At 41.8% G+C, this 27,337-nt stretch overlaps 1 protein-coding gene across 2 annotated transcripts in view; it reads left to right on the forward strand.

Moving 5' to 3' along the window:
- PHF1 (PHD finger protein 1) overlaps positions 1-27,337 on the forward strand; it is a 959,509-nt gene that overhangs the window by 190,208 nt on the left and 741,964 nt on the right. For both annotated transcript variants that reach the window (XM_085623702.1, XM_085623708.1), the window contains exon 6: positions 1,855-2,003. In XM_085623702.1, coding sequence (XP_085479828.1) covers positions 1,855-2,003 — 149 coding nt within the window. The remainder of the gene's footprint in view (positions 1-1,854; positions 2,004-27,337) is intronic.

Consider the following 27,337-nt stretch of genomic DNA (forward strand, 5'->3'; position numbering starts at 1 on the left):
TGGCCAAGAAGCAGGCCCTGAAGGTCTGAGAGTCCATTTCCTCAGGGCTAACGCTGCTACCACTCCTTTGGCATGGGGAGTGCCTATGCTTGACATCTGCTAGGCTGCGACCTGGACGTCCCTGCTTGTTTTCATGAAAGATTATTGCCTTGACATCCAAGGCCATGGGAAGGGACATTTCTCCCGCTTGGTCCTGCAAGACTTTTAGGTATGAGCCCACTCTACAGTATCTTCACCTGGGAAGGTTCTGCTTTGGTATCTATTGTAAGGTGAGGAATCAGCGGTTAGAAGTATCCATCAGAAGAACAAGTTACTTAACTTTGATAATACTCTTGGTTGTGGACACTCGATCTAACCGCACATTCCTAACTGTTGATTCCTATTAAAGATGATTTAAGATAAACTGTACAAGCCTTAATCCTCTCCCATCTGGACAGAGGCAAAGTTCTGCTCATTTGTCTCTCCAATACCGCACTATTAGTCCGGAAGAGAATACAATTGTGTATGGCTCATTAAGGGTTCGAAAAAATTCAGCCACCAACTTTAATAGACATACAGTGGATCACCTTCAAGACGAGCTGCATCGCTTATAAAGTTCTCAGCAACAAGACCCCCGTTTACCTGACAAACTAGTTACACCTGGGGGGCAGCACCATTTTAAGTGCCTGCATATCACCAGATTGGAGACAAAACATTGCAAGAAAGAGACAAAACAGAAGGCAGGCCATTTCTGTTCATGCTCGCAGGATGTGGAACAGAAAACCTATTGACATCACATCAGCACCAACTCCCCTACAATTCAGAAGAAATGCTGAAGTCACACCTCTTCAGAGAACATTACCCCTGACCACACAGTCTACCCTTGACCCTTCCCTAATAACTCGATATTCCGTGGGCCATGCTGACCTGTTGAACGCTTTGTTACTCTTGAGTTAGGTACGTGGTATGCAGATACCACCACATACTGACGAATATATAGTTGTATGCCCATGGACCAGGACCGGTATACTATGTACACAAAAGTATTCTTAAAAACCTGCTGTGCTTTCAGAATGGGACATGCAATGCTGCAGTTCTACATTGGTGTTTTTCAACTACCTAAACTCCCATTCCTTTAAGTACTCCCTAGGATTTTCATGTATCCAATCTAGATCTACTGATTGGCGATCCCTAGTTTACTGCAGCGCCACACTACATGTGGCTAAGAACATTTTGAAATTTGTGAATCATCAAGAGAGCTGTCCATTTATAAATATTTTGCCATTCATGGGTACGAAAATAAATAGCCAACTTGCTCATATGTCAACTTTGGTTTCAAAGACAATTTCAGCTGTGTTATCAAAGTCTTCTTTAAGTGGTTTACAGGTTTTCCAACGTTTTGTTCATTGTCTGAGTGTATGGACAGAGCTAGACATTGGAGCGCAGTGCAAACAATTTCCCCATTATCTGAATACTTTCTTTCTTGGTCTTGCTTTCGCTCGACCTCACTTGCTCATTTTCTCTCTCTGTCACATACACACTCTCTCTTCTGTACCTTTCTATTTTCCCTGTCTTTCCATCTCTCCATCCCTCCCATTCATACAATTTCCCTATCTCTGTATTTTTCTATGTTGCCCCTTGTCTACCAATTCTTTCTCTGCTATTCTCTTTTGTGTCTTTCTCTCCTCTCCATCCCTCATAGCCATCATTTATTCTTCGTGTATCCCTCTTTTCATGTGGTTATGTTTACTCCTGCTCTTCACCCACACTAAAATGTAGTCTTCAGACATTATGGAGCTATCAGTTCTTTGTTATGTTCAACTCTTGCTGTCAATCTGAATTCATGTTAAACCCTGTATTTGTATTTTTGCACAGAGGGGTGGCGCACTGAAGAAAGGACCCTATGCCAGGGCCATGCAGCACATGAAGCTTGTACTACCTTACCAGCTAAAAGCACTAGATTGGGATCCGTTGCATCAGAGCAATCAACAGAAGTGTTACTGCTACTGCGGGGGCCCTGGAGAGTAAGTGCAGTCTGGAAGACAAATTAAGTGTAATGTGGTGTCCTCGACTGTAAAAGGAAGACTAAGTACATAGGTGTTGTAGTTATCCTAAATAATGTTAAGCAGATGGGATCTTAAATGGCTTGAGCTTATGGCAGGTGGTATGGTAAATTGTGTAGTCGGTATGGGTTTAGGACTAGATAATGAAGATGTAGAAGGTATGATCAGGGGACAATGGATCTGTCTTCAATTACGAAGCTGGATGTGTTCTAAATTATAAAGGCAGCACAAGGGTAAAGCTTGAGATTGCCTAAATTCTAAATGTGGCAGGAGATGAAGTGTGGAGGTACTGCTGGTATCCTAAATTATGAAGATGCCAAAATGCAAGCCCTGCAGGTACCTAATATATAGCAAATTATGATTGGGGCACATGCCTAAAAGTGAAGGTACTGTAGGTAACCCAAATTACGAAGGTGGCAGGAGTTAAGAGTTTGTGGTATTGAGTGTACCTAGAGTTTCATTTAACTTTGTGTAAGAAGTCTTAAAATTGCATTTTTATATTTTGCAAATTCATTTTGTGGACAAGAACAAAATTGAAGTACCAGGTAAATAAGGTGCTCTGCAGCATCTGATTAATTTAGTTCTCCCAACTCTGCAGTCAAAACTCAAGCTATAGTAGCAAATTGTATATTTGGAGTCTGAACATGAGCAAACCGATTGCAAGAATGCTTCAGGATTGATCTGAACTGAAAAATCACAGAACGGTTATCAGTTGAAAAATAGCCACAAGGCTCCAAACCTGGAAGTTAAACTTTAAATACTTTGTAGTCTTGGACTTCCTTGCTTCTTTTTCTGATCCATTTGACATTTTCTGCAATAATCTTCCATAAAGGACTTCACTAAAAGCATGGGATGCATACTAAATGCTGAAAGGGCTCCAGATTAGGATTAAAGGTATCATGAAGTGAAATAAGAGCAAACCCTTGCCCTTCGTACTTTAGAAGCAAGAGAAGGAGAGATAGTGTCCTTTACAACTGAATTGAGTAAGGAGAGAAGAAGACGTCTTTGACAGTAACAGTGGATAGACATTGAATTTGGACACATTTTGAAAACGCAATTGGAATGAGATCAGTAGTAGAGACAAATCAGAATAAGATTATACTGTGGCTTTTCCCAGGCACTGAAATATGTGGTATTGGAATACGTCTCTCTTGTTTTATGAGCTAGTACCCGAAATAAACAGTTTTGATGGTGATGACGTGGTATTGGAATACTCCTGATCATCCATCATACATGTGATCATTGTTGGGTGTTTGCTTGCTGGTTTTGTTACCCATCTGAGCGCTGTGCGTCTTATGCACTTTGAATGAGGGGGTTCTCCAGCTTTGTATATTTCATAGATTAACATGCCTCAGTTATTCCCTGTTGACTGCCTGGGAATACTCTGTAGCCATTGTTAGTCGAGTATTGTACGTTAATGGAGACTGTCCACCTTATTATGTTACTCTGGCTTTTGCGGTGGCAAGACAGAGTGACCCACTCCCCCAGAGGCACAAACTATCAGATTTTCTTAGCTCCACCTTTACATAAGAGTCTGAAGCCTCATTTTTTGTTTAAATTAGTTTTTATTCATTTTTCAGTTCAGGCATCCTCTTTTGCTTTTTTCTGTTTTTTGTTTTTTTCCTTTCAATGTAATTCGTCAGGTTTCATTACATCTGGGACATTTGCAAGTCAATATAAGATACATAAAAACTTTATATAAATGACACAATTATGACATTATGTAGTACAGTCAATAATAACCTGTTACAGGTCGAACACATCTGTGAGAGGAGTAATGCTGCAATTGTTAAACATCAGCTATAACCATCGTAACTTGTATATAACATAACAATATTTCACCCATCCCTTCGAGTCGTGTTGCAGAATATCTGCACATTGCCATATGCATCACTCATCACTCTGCCCGACCTTCACTTCGTCACGGTGTCCCAGCCACCCTTCCTCTCTGTGTATGATATGTATTCAGTTTCACATGCCTGCCAGTTTCCGTAGCTTGTAACCTGCATGTGTGTCCCTGGTGTTATGGGAATTGAATGCATAGCGGAGCATGGGGGGGACAGGGCAAAGTGCGAGGGATCACAGGTAGGGGGGAAATTATAAAGACTGGAGAGAAAGAAGGGGATCCACAACTACGCCCAGTAACTACACGCTGAGTGTTGATCTCCACACACCTCTCCATGTATCGCATGGTGTCTCCCATTAATTACCCCTCCTCGCTCTCAGGAGCATCCGTTGTTGCCCCCGAGCGCTCATGCCAGGCCGTGCGGAAGTCCGTTAGTATTGCATCCCATGCTTCTGCTATTGGTTGCTTGCGCAAGCCCACCGCGTCTTCACGATGAAGAGCTATGCTTTTAGCCTACGCCCAGCACACCAGGGACTGATACCAGGCCTGCGCTGTTGGAGGGATAGGAGATTTCCAGCGACGCGTGAGGAGGCGCTTAGCCACGATCAGGCCTATATCTGGAAGTTACCTTGTACTTTTTGGGTCTGCGGTACAGTCCCAGTATACACAGTTCCCAAGACCAATCTAAGCAGTCAGTAACTGTACACCAATATGTCTGAATAGTAGCGCATGACCACAGCATATGGAGTAGGTCTGCATTCGTTTCGCCACACTTTCCACACTTGGCATCCGCGTGGTTTAAGTATTTATACGTTTCGGCGTTTGTGGGTTATGTAGTATTGGATAAATCGGAACCTGGGATTCCGAGGGATTCTTGTGGAACTCCCGAGTATATCATCCCACTCGCGGTCCGTGGTGGGTCTCTGCAAGTCCGCATTCCAATGAGTATGGAGCGAGAGTAATTTCGGTGTAGTGTGTGCTCTAAGGGAGTCTGCAAACCACTTGGTTAGATGGCTGCCAGAGCCCAGTTCATGTAAATACTGTACAGTAAGATGAGTGTCAGGCTCCTGTGCTACATCTCCCCATATTGCGCCTAGTGTACGTGTCACTGCAGGGTGAAGCACGAATTGACCTTTTGGCAGACCTTTGCCCTCTGCCAGTTCCGCGAATGGGATAAGCTGTCCGTCATGGTATAGGTCACCAAATGTTTGTATGCCTGCAACGTCCCACCGGGTAAGTTCTACGCTGGTTACTGCCTTATGTCTCCTGGGCGTGCCCTGTATGGGAAGAAAAAGCGCATATGTTGTCACTCGACGTGTGATGCGAAGGCTGCACCGGTAGCACGGATACGCCACTTTTACCAGGAGTTATGTGGGTGCACTACCATTCCTTTTAGGATGAAACAGTGCTACTATCTGGGGTTGAGTGAGCCTGGGCACCTTCGTCGCTGTATCTTCAAGTTGGCATGTACCCAACCATCTCGCCACTCACTGGAGCTGTGCCGCCAGATAGTATTGCTCCATGTTAGGCAGCGAGAGGCCGCCCCGTATGGTGAATGGGTATATTGTGGTCATGGATACTCTACTACGAGCCTCGTGCTAGATAAACTGCCGCAGATCAGACTCCAGGCTGGTAAAGAACGGTGGTCTAAGATGTAGGGGTAGATTTGTGAAGTAATAAAGGAGGTGCGGCAGGACCACCATTTTTATCAGTGCAATCCTGCTCATGACCGCAAACGGTAAGGTATTCCAAAAGGACAGCTGCGCCAGCGGGCGATATGATCCTGTCAGTTCCACGTCCCTATTGGGCTTGGGCAGAGACACCAAAAGGGACTCACAGAGCGTATCTGGAAGCGTGCCCACTTTCTGCGTATATTGATACATTGCAAGAAGTTGCGGTGCCAAGGCTTGTTAGTAAGCTTTATAGTATTCGGCTGGATACCCATCCGGGCCCGGCGCTTTGCCCGTGGCTAAGAAGCTTATGACCCCCCCGTATTTCCGATATACAGTCTGAAGCCTCATGAAAGGGTAGAAAGATGAGTAACATTTGAATCTGTGAAAGATATTTCGCAGTAACTTTTTTCTTCTAAATTCACTTGGTTGTCTTAAGAGTAACACAGCAGTACTTGACGTGGTAGGCAGGAACTGGCTCACCTTTTGAGCATTGCCATACTCAAGTCACTAGAGTTTATCAACATCTGAGGGTTTCAATTTTAAATCTATAGGGTCAGTCTCACCGCTGAATGATTTCAAATATCTGGTGTCCATCTTCTTCATTGATTGTTTTCATATCCATGGTCAGTGTTCTTTTTTTATTGTTTAATTTCTTTTTTTTGTTTTATTGGGTAGAGATCATTGATAGTTTTTCATTTAATGAATTAATTACTTTATTAATCTATTACCAGTGTCTCCTATCATTAGTGGTTTTCAGGTTTCCGAGATATGCCTTGGTGTTAATTGGCTCTTCATATCTCTTTTTTTTTGGATCCTTTGTTATGATGTTGGTTGGTTCTATGCTCACCTCTCTGGCAGTTTGCTCCTTGCTTGTTACCTCTTTTTGTATTTGTTTTCAGATCTGTGATATTTGTCTGATTCATTGATTGGTTTCAGATCACTGAGCTTAATCTCTTTTGTGGGTGTTACAGTGTAATATTTTTCTACTGTGTTTTTGTTTCCTCCTTTGGTTGGATTCAAATATGGCACCGCTTTTTCCCTCATTGGTTGTTTTCTGACTGATATGTGGCCTTTGGTTCCTACATTGGCTTACAGTGATTGGTTTCAGATCCACTATATTTGTCTTCATTATTAATTGATTTGTTTCCTAAAGATTTTATTAGGTGGTTTCTAGACTGAGTCTCTGTCTCGTTTATCAGATAGGACAAGGTCTCTCAATAGCTTGTCTTGTTATTCATTGACTCACTTAAGATCATTGGTTCCTGTGTAATTCGCTTTTCTGTTGGTTCCCTGACCTGTGTTCTCGGTCTCCTTCATTAGCTCTTAACATGCAGTTTTTGAAACTTTATTGGTTCGTTGTTTCTGCAGATACATGGTCTTTTTTCTCCCCTTTTGTTTTACAGTTATGGTGCTGCCGCATGCATGTAATACCTGCAATATGTTTCTATCATATACCTCTACTACAATACATCGCCCTACAGTTACATTGCACTCATTATCCTTAAAACTACTTTACAAGGTAAGTGCAGATAATGGATGAGTGCAATAGGTTTCTCCATCAACAGGTCGCCATTGATAATCGTAAGCACTGGGGTTCCTGGAGCACTAAACTATTTAATTTTAAGTGTGGCGTAAATATATATATATTATCTACTGGCGGTCGCCAGTAGATAGTTATAGTTAGGACCTATTTTCCATAGGAAAATCTTTTTTGTTTTCCCAATAACTTTAGCGCCGGTTGACGAACCTTCATGAAATTTTCAAAACTCGTGGGGCGCTCCAGTCAGCCCCTATCTTGAAAGTTTCGGGGTGATTCGGTAAGCGGGGGCCAAGAAAAAAGGGGGGTCTTAAAACGTGTTTTCTCCATGTTATTTCCCATAGGAAACTTTAGACATGACTACAGCCCGAACTGTTAAACGGAATTACACCAAATTTGGCAAAAGGTTAGCCCTTGGTTCTGAAAGAGACCTTTTTTTTTAAATGGTGTGAATCTGTTCCGTAGTTCCTGAGAAATAAAAAAAAAATAGAGGTCAAAATATAAATTTCCCATAGGAAACTTTAGACACAGTTACAGCTGAAACTGCTGAACGGAATTACACCACATTTGGCAAAAAGTGTAGCCCTTGGTACAGAAAGAGACCTTTTTTTAAATGGTGTAAATCCGTTCAGTAGTTGCTACAAAAATTTAAAAATAAAAGTTTCGATATATAGGGGCGCGGTGGATCCGCGCACCCTCCCGACGACGAGCTGCATTCTGATTGGCTGTCCACACTTCAAACCAGGAAGTGTTGGCAGCCATCTTGTGCCTCGGTAGAACAGTGGCACAAGAAAAGAGAAAAAGAAACGCGCAAAACAAGAATATATATATGGAGTGCGATATGGCAGAACGAGGGAGATAAAGCCCGCCTCGCGCTCTTTCTGACTGCTGAAAGCCTTTTGAAGAAGGGGAAACCACGAAACGCATCAGGCTGCCGTCAGGTGTCAACATTGACTGAAAAGCTTCACTGTCTGTACCATTAAAAGCTTTGGGGAGAGCAGACCTTGACTCGTGTGCGGCTTAATTCGTTGGACACCCCCCACACGAGCTGAAATGTGAGCAAACCGATGATGGCAGGACCAGGTTCTACTACAAATGTAATTACCGATAGTGATTCTCTGACCAGCGAAGTTTCATCAGAATGTGAAAGCACAACCAGTCTGGAAGTATCGAAACAAACAAAGATCCTGAATTTGGGAGAGGAGATTGATTTTTTAGCTTTCGACAGACGCCAAACGCTAAGGCCTCGGAATCCAAACAACAAGAGACCAGAAAACGTAAAAACATACGAAGAAGGGAGCGGCGCAAAAAGAGGAAAAGCGCCAACAAGAAAAGCATATTGGCGAAGGAAATAAAATCCAACACCATCATCAACCTCTCTCCATTGATTTTATCAAAAGCTGAGGAGCAGCTATTGAGCTTGGGACTTTCTTTTTGTCCGGTAAGCGATTTTAATTATTCCCAGACTAGAGTTGATGTCTTCTGTTTTATCAGAAAATTAAAACTTAAAAAGTTTTTCGCCATCAAGGATGGGTTAAAAGAAATACAGACGGATCAGGATCAAAGGCAGGCTAATGTAATGACGCTTAATAAGGATTTAACTGCCTCCGACGCTGCTCTCTTACGAGATATGCAACATCTCAATAGAGAAGCAACTACGGGGACGGATTTGGAGATAGATCTATGCTCCACACAGGAAGGTCTGCGCATGGAATGTATAGCGCAATTGGGAGCGGGCATTAGCCCGTTTAAAGCAAAATCGAAATTCATTCCCATTATGCCTAAGGATGCGATTGACATCTATCATGAAGTTGTCATAGAGGATATAAAAAAACTTCATTATCGCACTAGGCACAAAAAGCGTCACAAAAGTCAGCATGAAGTTGAATATTCCAAACTAATCAAGAAACTGAGTAACATGCATGAAATCATTATCACCAAATCAGATAAAGGCGGCAATGTGGTGATCTGGCCCCAGAAAGATTATATTTTAGAAGCCAAGAGACATTTGCAAGATGTGGAGTGCTATGAGAAAACTTCCTTGAATAAATATAATGTGGCCAAACAGACTTTAAAGAAGGAGCTGATGTCTTGGAAAAGAGAAGGGGTCATTTCTATGGATGAATTTAAGTTTCTCAATATAGAACATCCAACAATGGCCAAGCTTTATTTTATTCCTAAAGTGCACAAAAAAACAATGCCAGTTCCTGGGAGACCGATCATATCGGCCATTAACAGCATAGGGGAAACAATAACGCAATATGTGGATTATTTCCTACAAGACTATGTTAAAGCACTACCGAGCTACATCAAGGACACTGGGGACTTTCTGTCTAAAATAGAAAATATCATGTTGTCAGAGGATTTGCTTCTTATTACATTAGACATAGAGTCCCTATACACTAGTATTGAGCACTCAACAGGTCTAAGGGCGACCAAATTCTTTCTGGACCAAAGACCAATTGAAATGTATCACCACAATAAGACGCTCTTAAATTTGATTTCCTGGTGCTTACATAATAATTTCTTTATGTTTGGTAACGATTTGTATCTCCAGAAAAGAGGCGTGGCGATGGGGGCCTGCTTCTCTCCTAGCTATGCATGCTTGCATGTTGGCTGGTGGGAGGAGCAGGTCCTCAAACTTAGCCATGCTAAGGTGTTTAAGGAAAATGTTTTATACTGGATGAGATACATCGATGATATTTTTTTAATCTGGAAGGGTAGCGAAATGGAAGCTTCACATTTTATTGAAGAAATGAATACTAACTCTGCAAATCTTAAATTTACAGCTAATATAAACAGCAAAAGTGTTGACTTTTTGGATGTGAAAGTATATGTAAAGGATGGAGTATTAGCAACAACACTATATAGGAAAGAAACAGCAGGCAATCTGACTTTACATGCCAGCAGCTCACATCCTAAACATATGATTGATAATATCCCATATGGGGAATTTTTACGTTTAAAAAGGATTTGCAATAACACTGAAGACTTCGATAGATGTACAAAAGAAGCTTACAGGAGATTCAAAGACAGAGGGTATAGTGATAAGATCTTAAAAACTGCCCTAAATAAAACCAAGGATAGACCTAGGGAATCTCTTTTTAATAAGAAAGCAGACCCGATACCTGATGACAACTCTGCCCCCAGATTAATCACAGCCTTTAACAAACAAGAGAGGAACATCCGTGCCATTATGAAACGTCATTGGCCTATTATTCTTACGGATGGAGTATTATCAACTAGGTTACCACCCCAACCAACTGTCACATATAGGAAGAGTATTTCCATGCGAACCCAAATAGGGAAAGCCTGCCCAGAACTAACCACAGCCAAAATGTGGCTCCAGCCTAAAAATGGGTTTACCAAGTGCTCTACCTGCAGGGCTTGCAAGTTTGGCATTAATACGACACATTATCTTTCCCCCTTCAGTCCTGACAAATAGCTATTAGAGGTAATCTTACTTGTAAAACTGAGTTTGCGGTGTATGTCCTGACATGCACCTGTGGACTTAGGTATGTGGGTAGTACCATGTCAGGATATTACAGCACCTACGTGCCATTGTTAACAACGATACTTCATATCCAGTGGCCCGCCATTTTAAATCAACACATAAAAATGATCTCAGTTGTTTAAACTATTTTGTGGCAGCTGCAATTCCAAAACAACGCCGGGGCGGTGATCGTGAAAAGGCCCTGAGACAGTTGGAATCCAAACTCATTTTGGAATTAGATACTAAGTTTCCTTCCGGCCTGAATAACACTGAGGATTTACATAATTTCCTATGAACCAGTATCTTTGAATGAATTTTTATAGCTCCTTGCATTCGTTTCAGCATTGTATATAGATTGTTTTATATTCTCTTTCACATTTTGTGTATACATATTCAAAATTCCGCTCTATTTGAGAGGAGGGGGAGAGGATTAATACTTGTGTCTATATGTAGTTTGTATATTTACAATTGTCACACATGGTGGATTATGTATATTATGACCCAAGGTGTCTATAACATGGTCCAAGTGTATGTGAAAATTCGATTTTTGCTGCTTTTAGATATACAGGCACATCTATTAATTTTTTTATATATTTTCCTCTTTTTGCACAATCACACCACAGCGTAATTTGCACATATTATTTTGCTTTTAGGTGGCTCCTTGAAATCTAGAAATCAGCTCTATAGTTATGTCAAAAGAATGACCCATTTTCAATCTTTTAAGTCCTATGGTAGAGCATTATTTTTCCTCTATAAGTTCACACCATTTCGGAGCACATCGGTGGACATAGTCAAGGGTTTTTTTACAGATGTAGGTGATAGGCGTGATAGCAAAATTTGTAATAAGAGTTGTATCATTTACATGAAACAGTTCTTTTAATGTTTTTAATATATTTATATATATTTATACATTTTACCATTTGCCTTATTACAGATAGAAATTTGGATTCATGAAATATATCACCGCACTATGTCATGAGATTTAACTCGGGACATTTTTATTGATGTGTCTCCACGGAATGATAGAACATGAAATTACAAGGACAACATACGGGCACAAATATGACATTTTCTATAGACGGATTCAAAAGGAGAGATCAAACAACAAAATAACAAAAAAACTAAGCTAAAAAACAACAAAAAAATGTTTAGCCAATGTTATGATGGATGTTGTGAAATTTGTATATACACCTAAAAACAATCACGTATAGTAACGGTTGATTATATGTATATATTTCTTCTATGTCTATTTTGCATCACTATTTAAAAATTATTGAGTTACCTTGCCTCGTTGATGTGAACAAGGGCGAGTGGCGCCCGAAACGCGTCTTCTAGAGGACTTACAGCTTCAATAAACATCTTGTTGCTTCCAATCGGTGGTTCGTGGTTCCTTGGTGTGGAGGTGGGTGTAACGGACGTTACTCACTAGCTGAGGACCAGGTATGTTTGGATATATATACATATATATATATTTCCACAGTTTTACTCCCTTGCTTGGAGGCGCACTCAGGAATCAAGCAGGACCCCATTCTTTTGGTACAGAGTCCTTTAATTTCAGCCAGTAAATAGCACACCAGCCCGTGAACAAGGTGCAAGCAGCACTGAAACGCGTAGGGCATCTGTATTGGTTTTAAAAGAATGCCGGTTTGCTGAAATTAAAGGACTCTGTACCAAAAGAATGGGGTCCTGCTTGATTCCTGAGTGCGCCTCCAAGCAAGGGAGTAAAACTGTGGAAATACATATTACGGCCAGTTCTCGGTCGTGGAGACTGCACCGCCATTAAAGAGACATGGACTGCTGCGAGGCACCGGAGTCTCAGCATGTAGCAGAGGGTCAAGTTCAAACAGCGTGAATGGAAAACTGGATTCTTCAGAAACAACCCACTGGAGGGAAATAAAAAGGATTGAAATGAAGGACTATTGATGACAGCAATCACTGCAGGGCGTCGGTACACGAAGGAAGACTTCAAGCTCCATAATGCCTCTTAATTGTTTTGCACCGAAGCAAGCCCACCAGGGGGCGGGCAACAGATATTTAAAGGAGCTGACCTGGCGCCCTCGAGAATCTGCCAGTAAATAGCACACCAGCCCGTGAACAAGGTGCAAGCAGCACTGAAACGCGTAGGGCATCTGTATTGGTTTTAAAAGAATGCCGGTTTGCTGAAATTAAAGGACTCTGTACCAAAAGAATGGGGTCCTGCTTGATTCCTGAGTGCGCCTCCAAGCAAGGGAGTAAAACTGTGGAAATACATATTACGGCCAGTTCTCGGTCGTGGAGACTGCACCGCCATTAAAGAGACCTGGACTGCTGCGAGGCACCGGAGTCTCAGCATGTAGCAGAGGGTCAAGTTCAAACAGCGTGAATGAAAACTGGATTCTTCACAAACAACCCACTGGAGGGAAATAAAAAGGATTGAAATGAAGGACTATTGATGACAGCAATCACTGCAGGGCGTCGGTACACGAAGGAAGACTTCAAGCTCCATAATGCCTCTTAATTGTTTTGCACCGAAGCAAGCCCACCAGGGGGCGGGCAACAGATATTTAAAGGAGCTGACCTGGCGCCCTCGAGAATCTGCCAGTAAATAGCACACCAGCCCGTGAACAAGGTGCAAGCAGCACTGAAACGCGTAGGGCATCTGTATTGGTTTTAAAAGAATGCCGGTTTGCTGAAATTAAAGGACTCTGTACCAAAAGAATGGGGTCCTGCTTGATTCCTGAGTGCGCCTCCAAGCAAGGGAGTAAAACTGTGGAAATATATATATATATATATATATCTCTCTATATATTTTTTTTTCATACAAAAAGGTTGCCACACATTGAGGACGCACACAATGAAAGGCGAATCCAGCCTCATAGCAGAATCCTTTTATTTAGCAGAACTGGCAACATCGCTTGAAAATTTCTGTGGCCTTGCCCTACGCGTTTCGGAGCTCCTGCTCCTTGATCACGGGCCAGCGCGTTGATGTGCAGATGCAAAAAGACACAGTCCTGCAATTAGCTGTTATATCGCCCTCTGGTGGGCTGCGTATGTCGTGTTTGCAGACATGTCACTTCAGACCCCGCCCCCTTCCTTCACCATTGTGCAAACGCGCCCTGTGGTGCGTTTTAAGTTGAGGAATTAATTCCTCTTCAATCTTGAGGGTCCCTGGGGGCCAACTAGCCCATCAGGTACCTCCAGTATGAGCCAGGGAGCTGCGTTGCAGAGAGGTGTTCAGTGGCCACGCCCCTTTTTACACCTGTCTGCAACGCAGATCTGTGGCGCTTACTGGAGGAACCTAGTGGGCTAGTTTGACCCTAGGGACCCTCAGGATTCAAGGGGACTTAATCTCCCAACTTAAAACGTGCCATGGGGCGCGTTTACACACTGGTGAAGAGAGGGGACGGGGCCTGAGGTGACGTGTGCAAACACACCCTATGGCACGTTTTAAGTTGGGGAAAAAATGCCTCTTCAATCCTGAGGGACCCTGGGGGCTAAGTAGCCCACCAGGGTCTTCCAGGAAGTGCCACTGCTCTGCGTTGCAGAGAGGTGGTGCAGGCCGTGCGCCTTTTTACATCTCTCTGCTACGCAGCTCTGTGGCGCTTACTGGATGTACCTAATGGGCTAGTTGGACTCTACGGACCCACAGGATTGAAGGGGAATTACTTCCCCAACTTAAAACGCGCCACAGGGCGTGTTTGCACAGTGGTGAAGGGAGGGGATGGTGTAGGAAAGTGGCTCTATATATACTGGACCGAAGTAAAATCAGCCGAACTACGAATTCCGATTTACTCACCTGTTATCAGGAGAGACCTGCTGCTCCTTTTAGCCCAGTACTGATTCTGAAAAGTAATTCTAACCGCACTTACCCGTAACTTGAATTTCCTTCCATAGGATATCATTGCCTCCCACCCCTGTTCCTGTTTAATAGTTTAATAGTACTCCTGTTAGTCATTGAGCTGACGAGCTGGCGGATGAAGCACCTGCATGCCTGTGAGAGGTACCTGACCTGAGAATGATGTTGGCAGCCTACTCAGCAAACTCCAAATTTCAAAGACTGTAATCTCTACTGATGACGGTTAAAGAACCATAAACATGTGTCTAGAGATCAGCACTATCTGCGCCAACTTTGGCGAAACACTCTTGAAGCAAGCAAGTAACCGAAACTGTATTTACCACGATGCCAGGGGCGAACCTTGCTGGGAGGTGAAGCGGTGTGCTCCTACCCCTGTTCCTGTTTAATAGTACTCCCGTGAACATGGATAGACCTCAGTGCTGCATCTTTGAGCCCAGTACTGATCCTGAAAAGTAATTCTAACCGTACTTACCAGTAACTTGAATTTCCTTCCATAGGCTAACATTGACTGGTTTCACATGGAAATTCTTCTAAGTGTGGAGTTATGGAACTTTAAAACATTCCTCTAAAATCAGCCGGACTACAAATTCCGATTTACTCACCTGGTATCAGGAGAGACCTCAGTGCTGCATCTTTGAGCCCAGTACTGATCCTGTAAAGTAATTCTAACACTTATAAATTCACCCAGGCACTCTCCTTGCAGTACTCTAATCATTCAGTCAGTATCCAAGTACTCATACAGTGAGCCAGGCATTAGCACATGGACTGCCTCAAACCCCTATCCACTATGCATGCAGTCCTCTAACTAACCAACACACTTCTAGTTCTGCACTTGTACATTCAACAAAAAAAACAATATTTCAGTTTCAATTTTTTAAAAAACATTTTTATTTCCATTTATATTAAAAATATATAATGTAATTTAAAAAATAAAATATGTTAAAACAAACAGTTAAACTGTAGAAAATCAGTATCAAAAAAATACATATAACTATTATTACATTTAAAAATTATCATTTAAAAAACATTCAAAATTCACTGAAAAAACCATAGGTTTCAGACATGTTATAGTTAGGAATTAGCATTTAAAAAACCTTAGAAATTCACTGAAAAACCGTAGGTTTCAGGGCTGATATAGTTAGCTGGACATTTCATTCGTACAAAACCGTTGAAATGCCTCCGTTCTAGTTAGTTGTACTCACTATAACTCGCGCGCCCGCAATCCACTGCTGATGATGTCACATATTACATCATTCATGACCTGGTCAGTGACATCATTGATGACATCATCCACGTAACAATGAGATACACCTTATCATGCACTAGTATAACCTTTCATCACTCACTGTAAAATACAGAGTACCATATTTGAATCCATTGACACACCAATACAAGTTTCTAAAAACCCACTCAGTGATTCCTAGATCTACACACACATCTAATCATTTACCTATAGATTCACTCATACATGCTGTCAATGATCAATAGAACACTATCAAATATACTTGTACACCTATATCGACATTACACACCAGCACACATCCTATTCACTTGTGCAGTCATTCTACTCATTTATGCAAACAATTAATCTTACTTACATTTACTCAGCTACACACTTATACAAACACCACTTCATTTATTCATATAGATAGTAACTCATACTTAGTGTGTTATAAAATCAGTTTTACAAGTATACAGTTATCCATACAGTCACTCATACAATCACTGAGTCTTATGTATACTTACTTATATACAACAACTGTCACATACACTGCCTTTTATTTTTCTAGTTTGTTGGACATGTACCATTGAGAGATATATTTGCTCATCACCACACCCATAAAGATATTCACTCACCCAAACAACTTTTATAACATGTAGTCTAAACCTCATATACCTACTGAATCAACTTTTCACACATCTTTCGGCAGTCACACACCGAACCACACACACATTCACTCTCCCATACAAATACTCAGTTAACTAATCGATAACTAATATAGACTTTCACATAGCTAGTAACCAACTGGTGCAGCAGTTTACACAACAACTGACAAAGTGATACAGATATTCACACAGTTTAGTCACTATCCAATATATTTAGTGAGACACTTTAAATGAGTCACTAGACAGTCAATCACAGTGCTACTAAATCCTCCATCCAGATATTTATATAATATCCACTCATTATTCAATGCAGATTGCTATATATATAATACATATTTAACTAACGAACCAAACCACATTCACTGGATGATGTCATCAGTGGTGTCATTTGAGATGTCATCAGTGATGTCATCAGTTATGTCACTGACCATGTCATGAATGATGTAATATGTGACATCATTAGCAGTGGATTGCGGGCGCGCGAGTTATAGTGAGTACAACTAACTATAACGGAGGAATTTCAATGGTTTTGTACGAGTGAAATGTCCAGCTAACTATAACAGCCCTGAAACCTATGGTTTTTTCAGTGAATTTCTAAGGTTTTTTTAAATGCCAATTCCTAACTATTAACGCCCCTGAAACCTATGGTTTTTTCAGTGAATTTCAAAGGTTTTCTAAATGACAATTTTGAATGTATTAATTGTTATACTGATTTTTTTTTTATACTGATTTACTACATTTTTTAAACTATTTATTTTTAGATATATTGTTTTTAATTACATTATAATTACATTATACAATACAAAATATACTTTCTCAGAATGAATTTCTTTAGTTTAAATACTTGGCAAATAGGCAACAGACTTTTAAATACAATAGTTACAGTTGTTGCAATGGGCAACACAATTTCAAACACAAAGCAACATTGAGCTCAATGTGAACTTCTAGTTAAATGCAATTAGTTACTTTATGGATTACTTTTCTAACCACAAGACTGGATCCTAGATTCAGTCCTTGGACATCTCCTGTAAACAGTTGAGTAAAAGCGGTTTGGTTACAGTAGTGATTTTTAAGGAATATTATTGTATTTTAAAAGTTGACACTTAGAAACTTTTTCCCATAGAATCACCAATGTTAAGCTATGGCAGAAAATTCACTTAGCAGGTAAGTAGTGTTATCGTTACTTTTTCTTACTCAGTGGTGGATCCTGGATCCAGCACTGGCCAACCTCCTGTAAACAGTTGAAAGAATGTGTTTAAGTCATACAGACTATTTTATAGGAATATTTTTAGTTTGTGAAAATAGACACTTGTGTTGAAAACCACACAATGGATTCCTATGGAAGGAAATACAAGTTACTGATAAGTACGCTTAGAATTACTTTTCAGGGTCAGTGCTGGGCTAAAAGATGCAGCCCTGGGTTCTCTCCTGATAACAGGTGAGTAAATCGGAATTTGTAGTTCGGCTGATTTTAGAGGAATATTTGTACATTTTAAAAATGGACACTTAGAAAATGTTCTGGTGAAAACCACACAATGGATTCCTATGGAAGGAAATACAAGTTACTGGTAAGTACACTTAGAATTACTTTTCAGGGTCAGTGCTGGGCTAAAAGATGCAGCACTGGGTTCTCTCCTGATTACAGGTGAGTAAATCGGAATTCGTAGTTCGGCTGATTTTAGAGGAATATTTGTACAATGGTGAAGGAAGGGGGAGGGGCCTGAGGTGACGTGTGCAAACGCGCCCCTGAGGAATATTTGTACGTTTCAAAAATGGACACTGAAAATTTTCTGGTGAAAACCACACATTGAATTCTTATGGAAGGAAATACAAGTTACTGATAAGTACGCTTAGAATTACTTTTCAGGGTCAGTGCTGGGCTAAAAGATGCAGCCCTGGGTTCTCTCCTGATAACAGGTGAGTAAATCGGAATTTGTAGTTCGGCTGATTTTAGAGGAATATTTGTACATTTTAAAAATGGACACTTAGAAAATGTTCTGGTGAAAACCACACAATGGATTCCTATGGAAGGAAATACAAGTTACTGGTAAGTACACTTAGAATTACTTTTCAGGGTCAGTGCTGGGCTAAAAGATGCAGCACTGGGTTCTCTCCTGATTACAGGTGAGTAAATCGGAATTCGTAGTTCGGCTGATTTTAGAGGAATATTTGTACAATGGTGAAGGAAGGGGGAGGGCCCTGTGGCGCGTTTTAAGTTGGGGAATTAATTCCTCTTCAATCCTGAGGTCCCCTGGGGGCCAACTAGCCCACCAGGTACCTCCAGTATGCGCCAGGGAGCTGCATTGCAGAGAGGTATTCAGAGGCCATGCCCCTTTTTACAACACTCAGTAACACAGCTCCGTGGCGCTTACTGGAGGTGTGGAGGTGGAGGGCTAGTCGGTCCCCAGGGACCCTCAGAATTGAAGAGGAATTAATTCCCCAACTTAAAAAGCGCCATAGTGCGTGTTTGCACAGATCTCACCTCAGGCCCCGCCCCCTACCTTCACCACTGTGCAAACCGACCCCGTGGCGCGTTTTAAGTTGGGAGATTAAGTCCCCTTGATTCCTGAGGTCCCCTGGCGGCCAACTAGCCCACCAGGTACCTCCAGTATGCGCCAGGGAGCTGCCTTGCAGAGAGGTGTTCAGAGGCCACACCCCTTTTTACCACACTCTGCAACGCAGCTCCGTGGCGCTTAGTGGAGGTACCTGATGGGCTAATTGTCCCCTAGGGGACCTGGATTGAAGAGGAATGAATAGCCCAACTTAAAACGCGCCACAGGGCGTGTTTGCACAGTATCACCTCAGGCCCTGCCCCTTACCTTCACCACTGTGCAAACGCGCCCCGTGGCACGTTTTAAGTTGGGAGATTAAGTCCCCTTGAATCCTGAGGTCCCCTGGCGGCCAACTAGCCCACCAGGTACCTCCAGTAAGCGCCAGGGAGCTGCGTTGCAGAGAGGTGTAAGGGGCGTGGCCTCATTACACCTCTCTGCAACGCAGCCCCCTGGCGCATACTGGATGTTCCTGGTGGGCTAGTTGGCTCCCAGGGACCCCCAGTATTGAAGGGGAATTCGTTCCCCCTCCGCAAACGCGCCAGGGGGCGCGTTTGCAGAGTGATGAAAGGAGGGGGCGTGGCCTCCTCCCGAGCCAGTTTTTTTTTTTTTTTTAAGAAGGGGGGCTGTGTAGCCCCCCTTCTTTTTCTTTATTGTTTTGGCCCTGGGGTTTTTTTTTTTTAAACAGGAAGGGGGCCGCGTAGCCCCCCTCCCCAGGCCGTAATTTGCCTCGGGGACCCCATCCCCCGGGGCATGGCCCTTTTAAATTATTATTTTGTTTTTTTATGGATGGCCCTGGGGACCCCATCCCCCGGGGCCTGGCCTCCGTTGGGGGCCGTGGGGGGGTCCCCAATCCCCCCACGGCCCCGCTGGCTCCCCGCGTCCTGCGGGAGCCGGCATTGCTTTTCCACATGGGGAGCAGCTAACATGCTGCTCCCTGTGTGGAAAAGCAATTGTCTTTGGTATTAGGAAGAAAGAGAGCAGGTTTCCTGCTCTCTCTTCCAAATACCAAAGCAGTTTGCTATGGCAGGATGGGAGCCGCGATTAAAAAAAAAAAAAAAAAGTAAATGTTTTTTTCTGCCTTCGGGGTCATTCAGGGACCCCCTGACAAAGGCTAGGAGGTCAGGAACTCTCTACCCTGCCCCCTTTTCACGTTCGCCACCTTCCTTTTTCACTCTCGCACTGAAAACAAACAAAATGGCGGCCGACACTTACTGATTTCGACCGATCAGAATTACGCTCGCGCACGTTAGGGTGCTCGCACGGTGCGCGCACGGTGCGCGGCTATAGATATATATGTGGTTTTAACTGCAATCTTCTCAGGAACTACTGAACAGATTGACTCCATATATGCAAAAGGCACATCCCTGACCTGAGGACTACCTCTCTGCCAAATTTCAAGTAATTCTGTTCAGCCATTCGGGCTGTACCTTCGACTAAAGGTCCTATGGGAAAATGCATGGGGAAAACGCGTTTTGGGACCCCCCTTTTTTCTCGGCCCCCGCTTGACGAATCCCCCCGAGACTTTCAGGGTAGGAGCTGAGCGGAGCGCCCCATTAGTTTTGAAAATTTCGCGAAGATTCGTCAACCGGCGCCAAAGTTATTCAAAATAGAATTTTCTGATTTCCTATGGAAACACGGTCCTAACTATAACTGACCGCCAGTAGATAATATATATATATTGACATTTTTCATGAGGTGGTAGTTGAGGATATCAAAAAACTACACTATCAAACTAAACACAAAAAGCGTCATAAGAGCTATCAGGAAATTAAATATTGTGAGCTTATGAAAAAACTCGAGTCTAATCATGAAATATTGGTAACAAAATCGGATAAAGGAGGCAATGTTGTACTCTGGCCTCAAAAGGACTATAAAATAGAAGCACAAAGGCATCTGGACGACAAAACATGCTATGAAAAAGTTGACCACAGAACATATAATGTAGCAAGAAATGGGTTAAAAGGCAAACTGCTACAATGGAAGAGAGATGGGTGTATCTCTGCTGATGAATTCAATTATTTTATTTGTGGAACACCCAATCCTACCAAGGTTATACTTTATTCCCAAAGTTCATAAACTCACTAATCCAGTGCCAGGAAGACCAATAATATCAGCCATTGGCAGTATGGGAGAACACATTACACAGTATGTGGATTTCTTCCTACAAGATCTGGTCAAAGAACTCCCGACGTACATTAGAGACACCGGTGATTTATTAAATAAACTGACTAACATTCAATGGACAGATGATTTACTGCTCATTTCGTTAGATATTGAATCACTTTATACTAGTATCGAACACAAAACAGGGCTAAATGCCCTGTCACATTTTCTGGGAACAAGACCATTAGAAATGTATAATCACAGTAAGATGTTAGTAGATCTAGTAACATGGTGTCTGTTTAACAACCTTTTTGTGTTTGGAAATGAAGTGTATGTACAGAAGAGAGGCGTAGCTATGGGGGCCTGCTTTTCCCCCAGCTATGCATGCTTGCATGTAGGCTGGTGGGAGGAGCAGGTCCTCAAATGCTCATTTCAAGAGGAATACCGCACCCATGTAATTCAGTGGTGGCGGTATATTGATGATGTTCTCATTATTTGGAGAGGGGATGAATTAAGCGCAAAGAATTTTATTGACAAGATTAACAGTAACAGCTACAATCTCAAATTTACATCTCATTTGAGCACGACGCAAATAGACTTCTTAGACGTTAAAATCTATGTCAAAAACAATCAGCTGGCCACCTCCCTTCATAGAAAAACAACAGCAGGGAATACCACTTTACACGCCAGCAGCGCACATCCCCACCACACCATCAGAAGTATACCCTTAGGTGAGCTAACACGCCTAAAACGCATCTGTAATACAACAGAGGATTACAAAATTTGTAAACAAGAGGCACTAACCAGATTTCGTATCAGAGGTTATAAAGAATCTATCCTCAACGAAGCAATTTCCAAAGTGGATTTAAAATCCAGGACAACACTTTTATCCTCCAACAACCGATTGATAGCCAATGATAATTTGAACAACACTCCTAGACTCATTACGGCGTATAACGGACAAGACAGACAGATTAGGTCGATTGTTAAGCGCAATTGGCCAATCGTTTTGACAGATGGTGTTTTAGCTCCCATGTTACCATCACAACCCACGATTACTCATAGGAAGGGCCCTTCCATGAAAACTCAGATCGTGAAACCTTTTCCAGAGCTAGCGGCTGCAAAACAATGGTTACAACCCAAGCAGGGGTTTGTTAAATGTTCCTCCTGCAGAGCCTGCAAATTCGGAGTGAACACTGACACATACTCTACTCCCTTTAGCCCCTACGCGATCAAAATTCAGGGTAGATTCAACTGCAAAACAGAATTCGCAGTGTATGTTCTGACGTGCACCTGTGGCCTCAGATCTGTGGGAAGCACCAAGCTGCAGGTGCACGTCAGAATTCTGCAACACCTACGTGCCATAGTCAACAATGATTCCTCTTACCCAGTGGCTAGGCACTTTAAGTTGGTGCATAACAATGACTTGAATTGTTTAAAATACTTTGTAGTGGCGAATGTACCTAAATTACGACGTGGGGGGAATAGGGAGAAAAGATTAAGACAACTGGAATCCAAAATGATTGTAGAATTAGATAGTAAGACCCCCAATGGTTTAAATAATACAGTTGAGATGTATCATTTTCTGTAATTAACATAATAACAAACATTTGGTCTAACTCATGTTACAGGATGCCTTGGGAACAACTGTTATTTAATTATCTAATTATTTAATTGTTTGTAGTGTCGGTATATAGCTCTTTTGATCTTTCAACATAGGCAAATGTGATCTCTTTTCCACTTCCTATGCACACATGGAAACATCAGTTGGTTTTAGTCAGATTTTAGCCCGGATTTTAACTTTGTTGAATAAGGGTTTTAACCGTCTTTTACCTTGATGTTTTTAGTTGTGTATATACAAATAATGTATTATTTATTATGTATTTTCTTATTGCACTAGCACTTTATGGCGATCCAAATAAGGATCAAATAATTAGCACGTTTATTCAGGTATGAAACACTGCATAGATTTGTCTGTCAATATAAGATTCGGATGAGTAGCAAAAAAACAGCATTTAGGCTGAGATAGGCAACATGTATTAACGGATATATCATCATAAGAGCAATTTATCTCTGACCAATTGAATCTTTGCATGGATTTTATAAATCTTTTGCTCAGTTAACTATATATACAATAATTAAAAAACGTTTTTTATATATAAATTTTATAAAAATTCTATATTGGTATATTTATAGGCTTTTAGGACAATTTTATTTATGTATTATTAGCATTGTTTGGTCGTGACAGGTAATAAATTGATTACCATTTAAGCAGTTATGAGTAACAACATGTTGAGAAAACAGACTCATCACAACATTAACGTTCTGCAGTGTTTCTTCTATGTCTACGCACCACGTGGTGTCAGCACTCTAATCACTGTGAAGTATTTAAAAATAATGACGAACGTGTTTCAAACTGACTTGTGAGCAAGGGCTTTCGAAGCCCGAAACGCGTCAGGTTCGAGGTTCAAGAAATATAAAGAACTCCATCTAACCTCATTTCGCTGGGTTCGCGTCTCTGTTCGCCATTCCTGTGGAGGTGCAGGGAAATCATCGCCTTTCTATATATATATATATATATATATATATATATCGCAAATTTTTATGAAGATTAGCATTGGGTGTGTATATATAGCCGGTTTTGGTTAATACCGGCATTGGGACACGCCCTCTCGTTCTGGAGCCCCGCGAATATTGGCAAACGTTGGTTGGAGTATGTTGAGTACATCGCGGTGCCCCCCCGAGCAGAGACATTACCATTGGGTGATTATTTTCGCAAGGGGAGAGAGGAGGCAGCAGTGAGCTGCCTGATAAGGGTTTAAACAAAGGTGTGAGCGGGACTATCATATCCAGGAATTCTGTGGTGGTATGCAGTCCAACGCCATATATTTGGGAGCATCATTAATGTTTAGAGTTCCACTTCACTGTAATGAGGAACCACGAAAGACTGCATGTACCATCATGCATTATGCCTGGAGCCTTTAGCGCATTCAACACACCTGTCTATGGGAGTCGAGAAACCATTTTAAAGGGAGTGGTCTTTGCGTTCCAGGACTACGAACCAGCCTGTGAGACCGGCACTGATGACGGCCATTTCCGGCTAGAAACGCGTCTGCCCAAGCATTTCACGGACTGCAAGGACAGCGCTGAATTTGCTCATTAAATCCTTTGTTTTGCCCGGAGCAAGTGTCTCGCTAATTTTTATGAAGATTAGCATTGGGTGTGTATGTATGTATGTATGTATGTATATATATATGTGTATATATTACCTACTGGCGGTCGCCAGTAGGTAGTTATAGTTAGGACCCCTTTTCCATAGGAAATCCGCAACATTCTATTTTGAATAACTTTGGCGCCGGTTGACGAATCCTCGCGAATTTCTCAAAATAGGTGGGGCGCTACGCTCCGCTCCTACCCTGAAAGTCTCGGGGGGGATCCGTCAAGCGGGGGCTGAGATAAAAGGGGGGTCCCAAAACGCGTTTTTCCCATGCATTTTTCCATAGGACCTTTAGAACGAGCTACAGCCCGAACGGCTGAACAGAATTACTCGAAATTTGGCAGAGAGGTAGTCCCTAGGTCAAGGAAGTGCCTTTTGTAGGTTTGGTGTAAATCTGTTCAGTAGATTCTGAGAAAATAGCCTTTAAATCAATATATATATCTGAGCCCGCTTACGGTACGCTTACCGTACGCTTACCGTAAGCGTACGGTGGCGTGCGCGAGCGCGATTCTGATTGGCTCTTAGATCTTAGTAAACATTCGAATCGGCCGAAACCAGGAAGCGGCGGCCGCCATTTTGTGTATTTCACTCTGGAAAAAAAAGAGTGAAAACAAGAAAAGGGGGCAAAGAGGAGAGTTACAGACCCCCTAACATTTGTAAGGGGGTCAAAGAAGCACAGAAAAGTACAAAAAAACATTTAATGATTTTTAAAAAAATCACGGGGTACGCGTACGGTAAGCTTACGGTAAGCGTACGGAAAAAAAATAAAAAAAAATAAATGAAAAGCAGATTTAAGAGTTTAGATATTAGGGAGCTCTAAAAAGAGCTGTTGTGTTTATGAAGTCATTTTTTTAGTGGTACCTACAAGTAAGTACCGATGCAGAGTCTAAGGTTCAAAAGGAAGACTCTGTTCCCTTCATCATTGAAGTGTACACCATCTCCTCTATAAATGTCTTGCATGTCATAACGCAAGTTGTTGTGGTAAATGGCACCCATACCATAGTCACGGAGGAAAGCAGAAACAGATTTGTTGACGTGCTTTCTTGCTTTGTCAATCTGTGGACAGAAATGATTGGACCAGTTCCATTTTTGCCTTTGGCATATGTTGGAAAACACAAAGGCAGTTTTAGGGAAAAGAGAAAACAGTTGTGCAAAGGTGTCCTTCATAAGCATTTCCAGACCTACCCCAGTCAAAGTGCCTAGGTCATTGCCACCACAGTGCACTATTATGAGGTCAGGGTGTTGGATTTGCATGAAGGATTTCACCAATGGCATCAATTGGTGCCACTTTAACCCTCTCTGACCAATCCATTTAATGTCTACATTTGGCAAAGCAAGGTCTCTCACCATATCTGTTTTCTCTGCAAACTTTTCACTCCAGAAGACATAGCTGTGCCCTACAATCCACACTGTGAACATCTTCAAAGGAGATCTGGATGCACTCAGGAGGTGTCTTTCAGTAGAATGGCAATATGAAAAGAAAGACAGTTTGGAAATGGAGGCATACATATTTTTTTCAAAACAAAAAGAACTGATTGGCTGTTTCATACCATTCTAGAATAAAAACTAGGCTGTATGTGTAAATTAATAGAAGCATGTTTTGTATTGGTACAAAAAAATGTGTAACCAAAGAACAGTACTATGGATTTGCTGTTAGGTTTGAAAAGTCAAGCACTCTTGCTCTGTGGAATTGAAACATTGTTTGGCGAACTTCTGACCTAACTCAACACAGCAGTGTTCCATGAGCTGTTGCTATGGTAGCAGGCAGAAGTCAAGTTGGGGGAAGGGTACTAGGCAGAAGTCAAGTTGGGGGAAGGGTACTTTTGGAAAAGGGTTGGTTTTCAACCAATAGAAATGTGTGATTACATTTGAAAAAAAGGGGGAAGCACTGAGATTTGAAACTTACATGTATATGTGTGGAAAAATAGAGGGAAAGTTTGCCATTATCTGGTTCTGCTGAGAGGAGAGAGGTGAACACAACAGAGATCCTGGCTCTGATAATCTGCTGTTTGAGTGTCACATTTCTTTCACAACTAACTAATTTTAAAGGTGAGTTTACAGTTTGAGAGGGGATGTATGTGGTAACTTAAGAAATGAATAATAGAAATGGAAATTGTTTTTGTTGTAGTTGCGTTTATCATTTTCTGTTTTGGGAGAAATTTAAATGTGAGGAACATGTAAAATAATATGGAGTATGTTTTCACAATAAATTAAGGTGTACTGGAAAAAAAAAGAATAGTTTAAGGGTTTGAGGTTGGACTCAGTAATGCAAATACATTCAGCATCACTAAGGCTGGTTGCCCTTGCTGGAGTGTAGGCAGTCACCGAGAATACACATGGTGGTGGTCTGAAAAAACAGTTTGGACATGTGCATTTAAATAAATCAAAAAAAGTGGTTTCATAATGTGTCAGTCTGTAAAAGTGATTTTCACTTGCCCCGAAAAAAAAAGAGCAGTAAGTGTGCTTTCAAATTGGCAAAGAAATTTCGTTTTGGGACTAATGTGAAAACATGACTCTGTGTGCAGAGAGGAATTATAGGCAGAGATTTATTGCGTATTGCTCTGGTGATTTCACAGTTGCATTAGATGGAAAGGGGGAGCGAATTTTTGGGGGAAGAAGCAGACTCTTAGCACACACCCATGTGCTTGCCATGTATAATCATGCACAGTATTTACAAGCGAGTGGGGTTTTCAGGTTTCAGTCTGTAATGCAAATACATTCAGCATCACTAAGGCTGGTTGCCCTTGCTGGAGTGTAGGCAGTCACCGAGAATACACATGGTGGTGGTCTGAAAAAACAGTTTGGACATGTGCATTTAAATAAATCAAAAAAAGTGGTTTCATAATGTGTCAGTCTGTAAAAGTGATTTTCACTTGCCCCGAAAAAAAAAAGAGCAGTAAGTGTGCTTTCAAATTGGCAAAGAAATTTCGTTTTGGGACTAATGTGAAAACATGACTCTGTGTGCAGAGAGGATTTATAGGCAGAGATTTATTGCATATTGCTCTGGTGATTTCACAGTTGCATTAGATGGAAAGGGGGAGCGAATGTTTGGGGGAAGAAGCAGACTCTTAGCACACACCCATGTGCTTGCCATGTATAATCATGCACAGTATTTACAAGCGAGTGGGGTTTTCAGGTTTCAGTCTGTAATG

The sequence above is a fragment of the Triturus cristatus genome, chromosome 1_1 (assembly GCF_964204655.1).
Source record: "Triturus cristatus chromosome 1_1, aTriCri1.1, whole genome shotgun sequence".
NCBI classification, from domain to species: domain Eukaryota; kingdom Metazoa; phylum Chordata; class Amphibia; order Caudata; family Salamandridae; genus Triturus; species Triturus cristatus.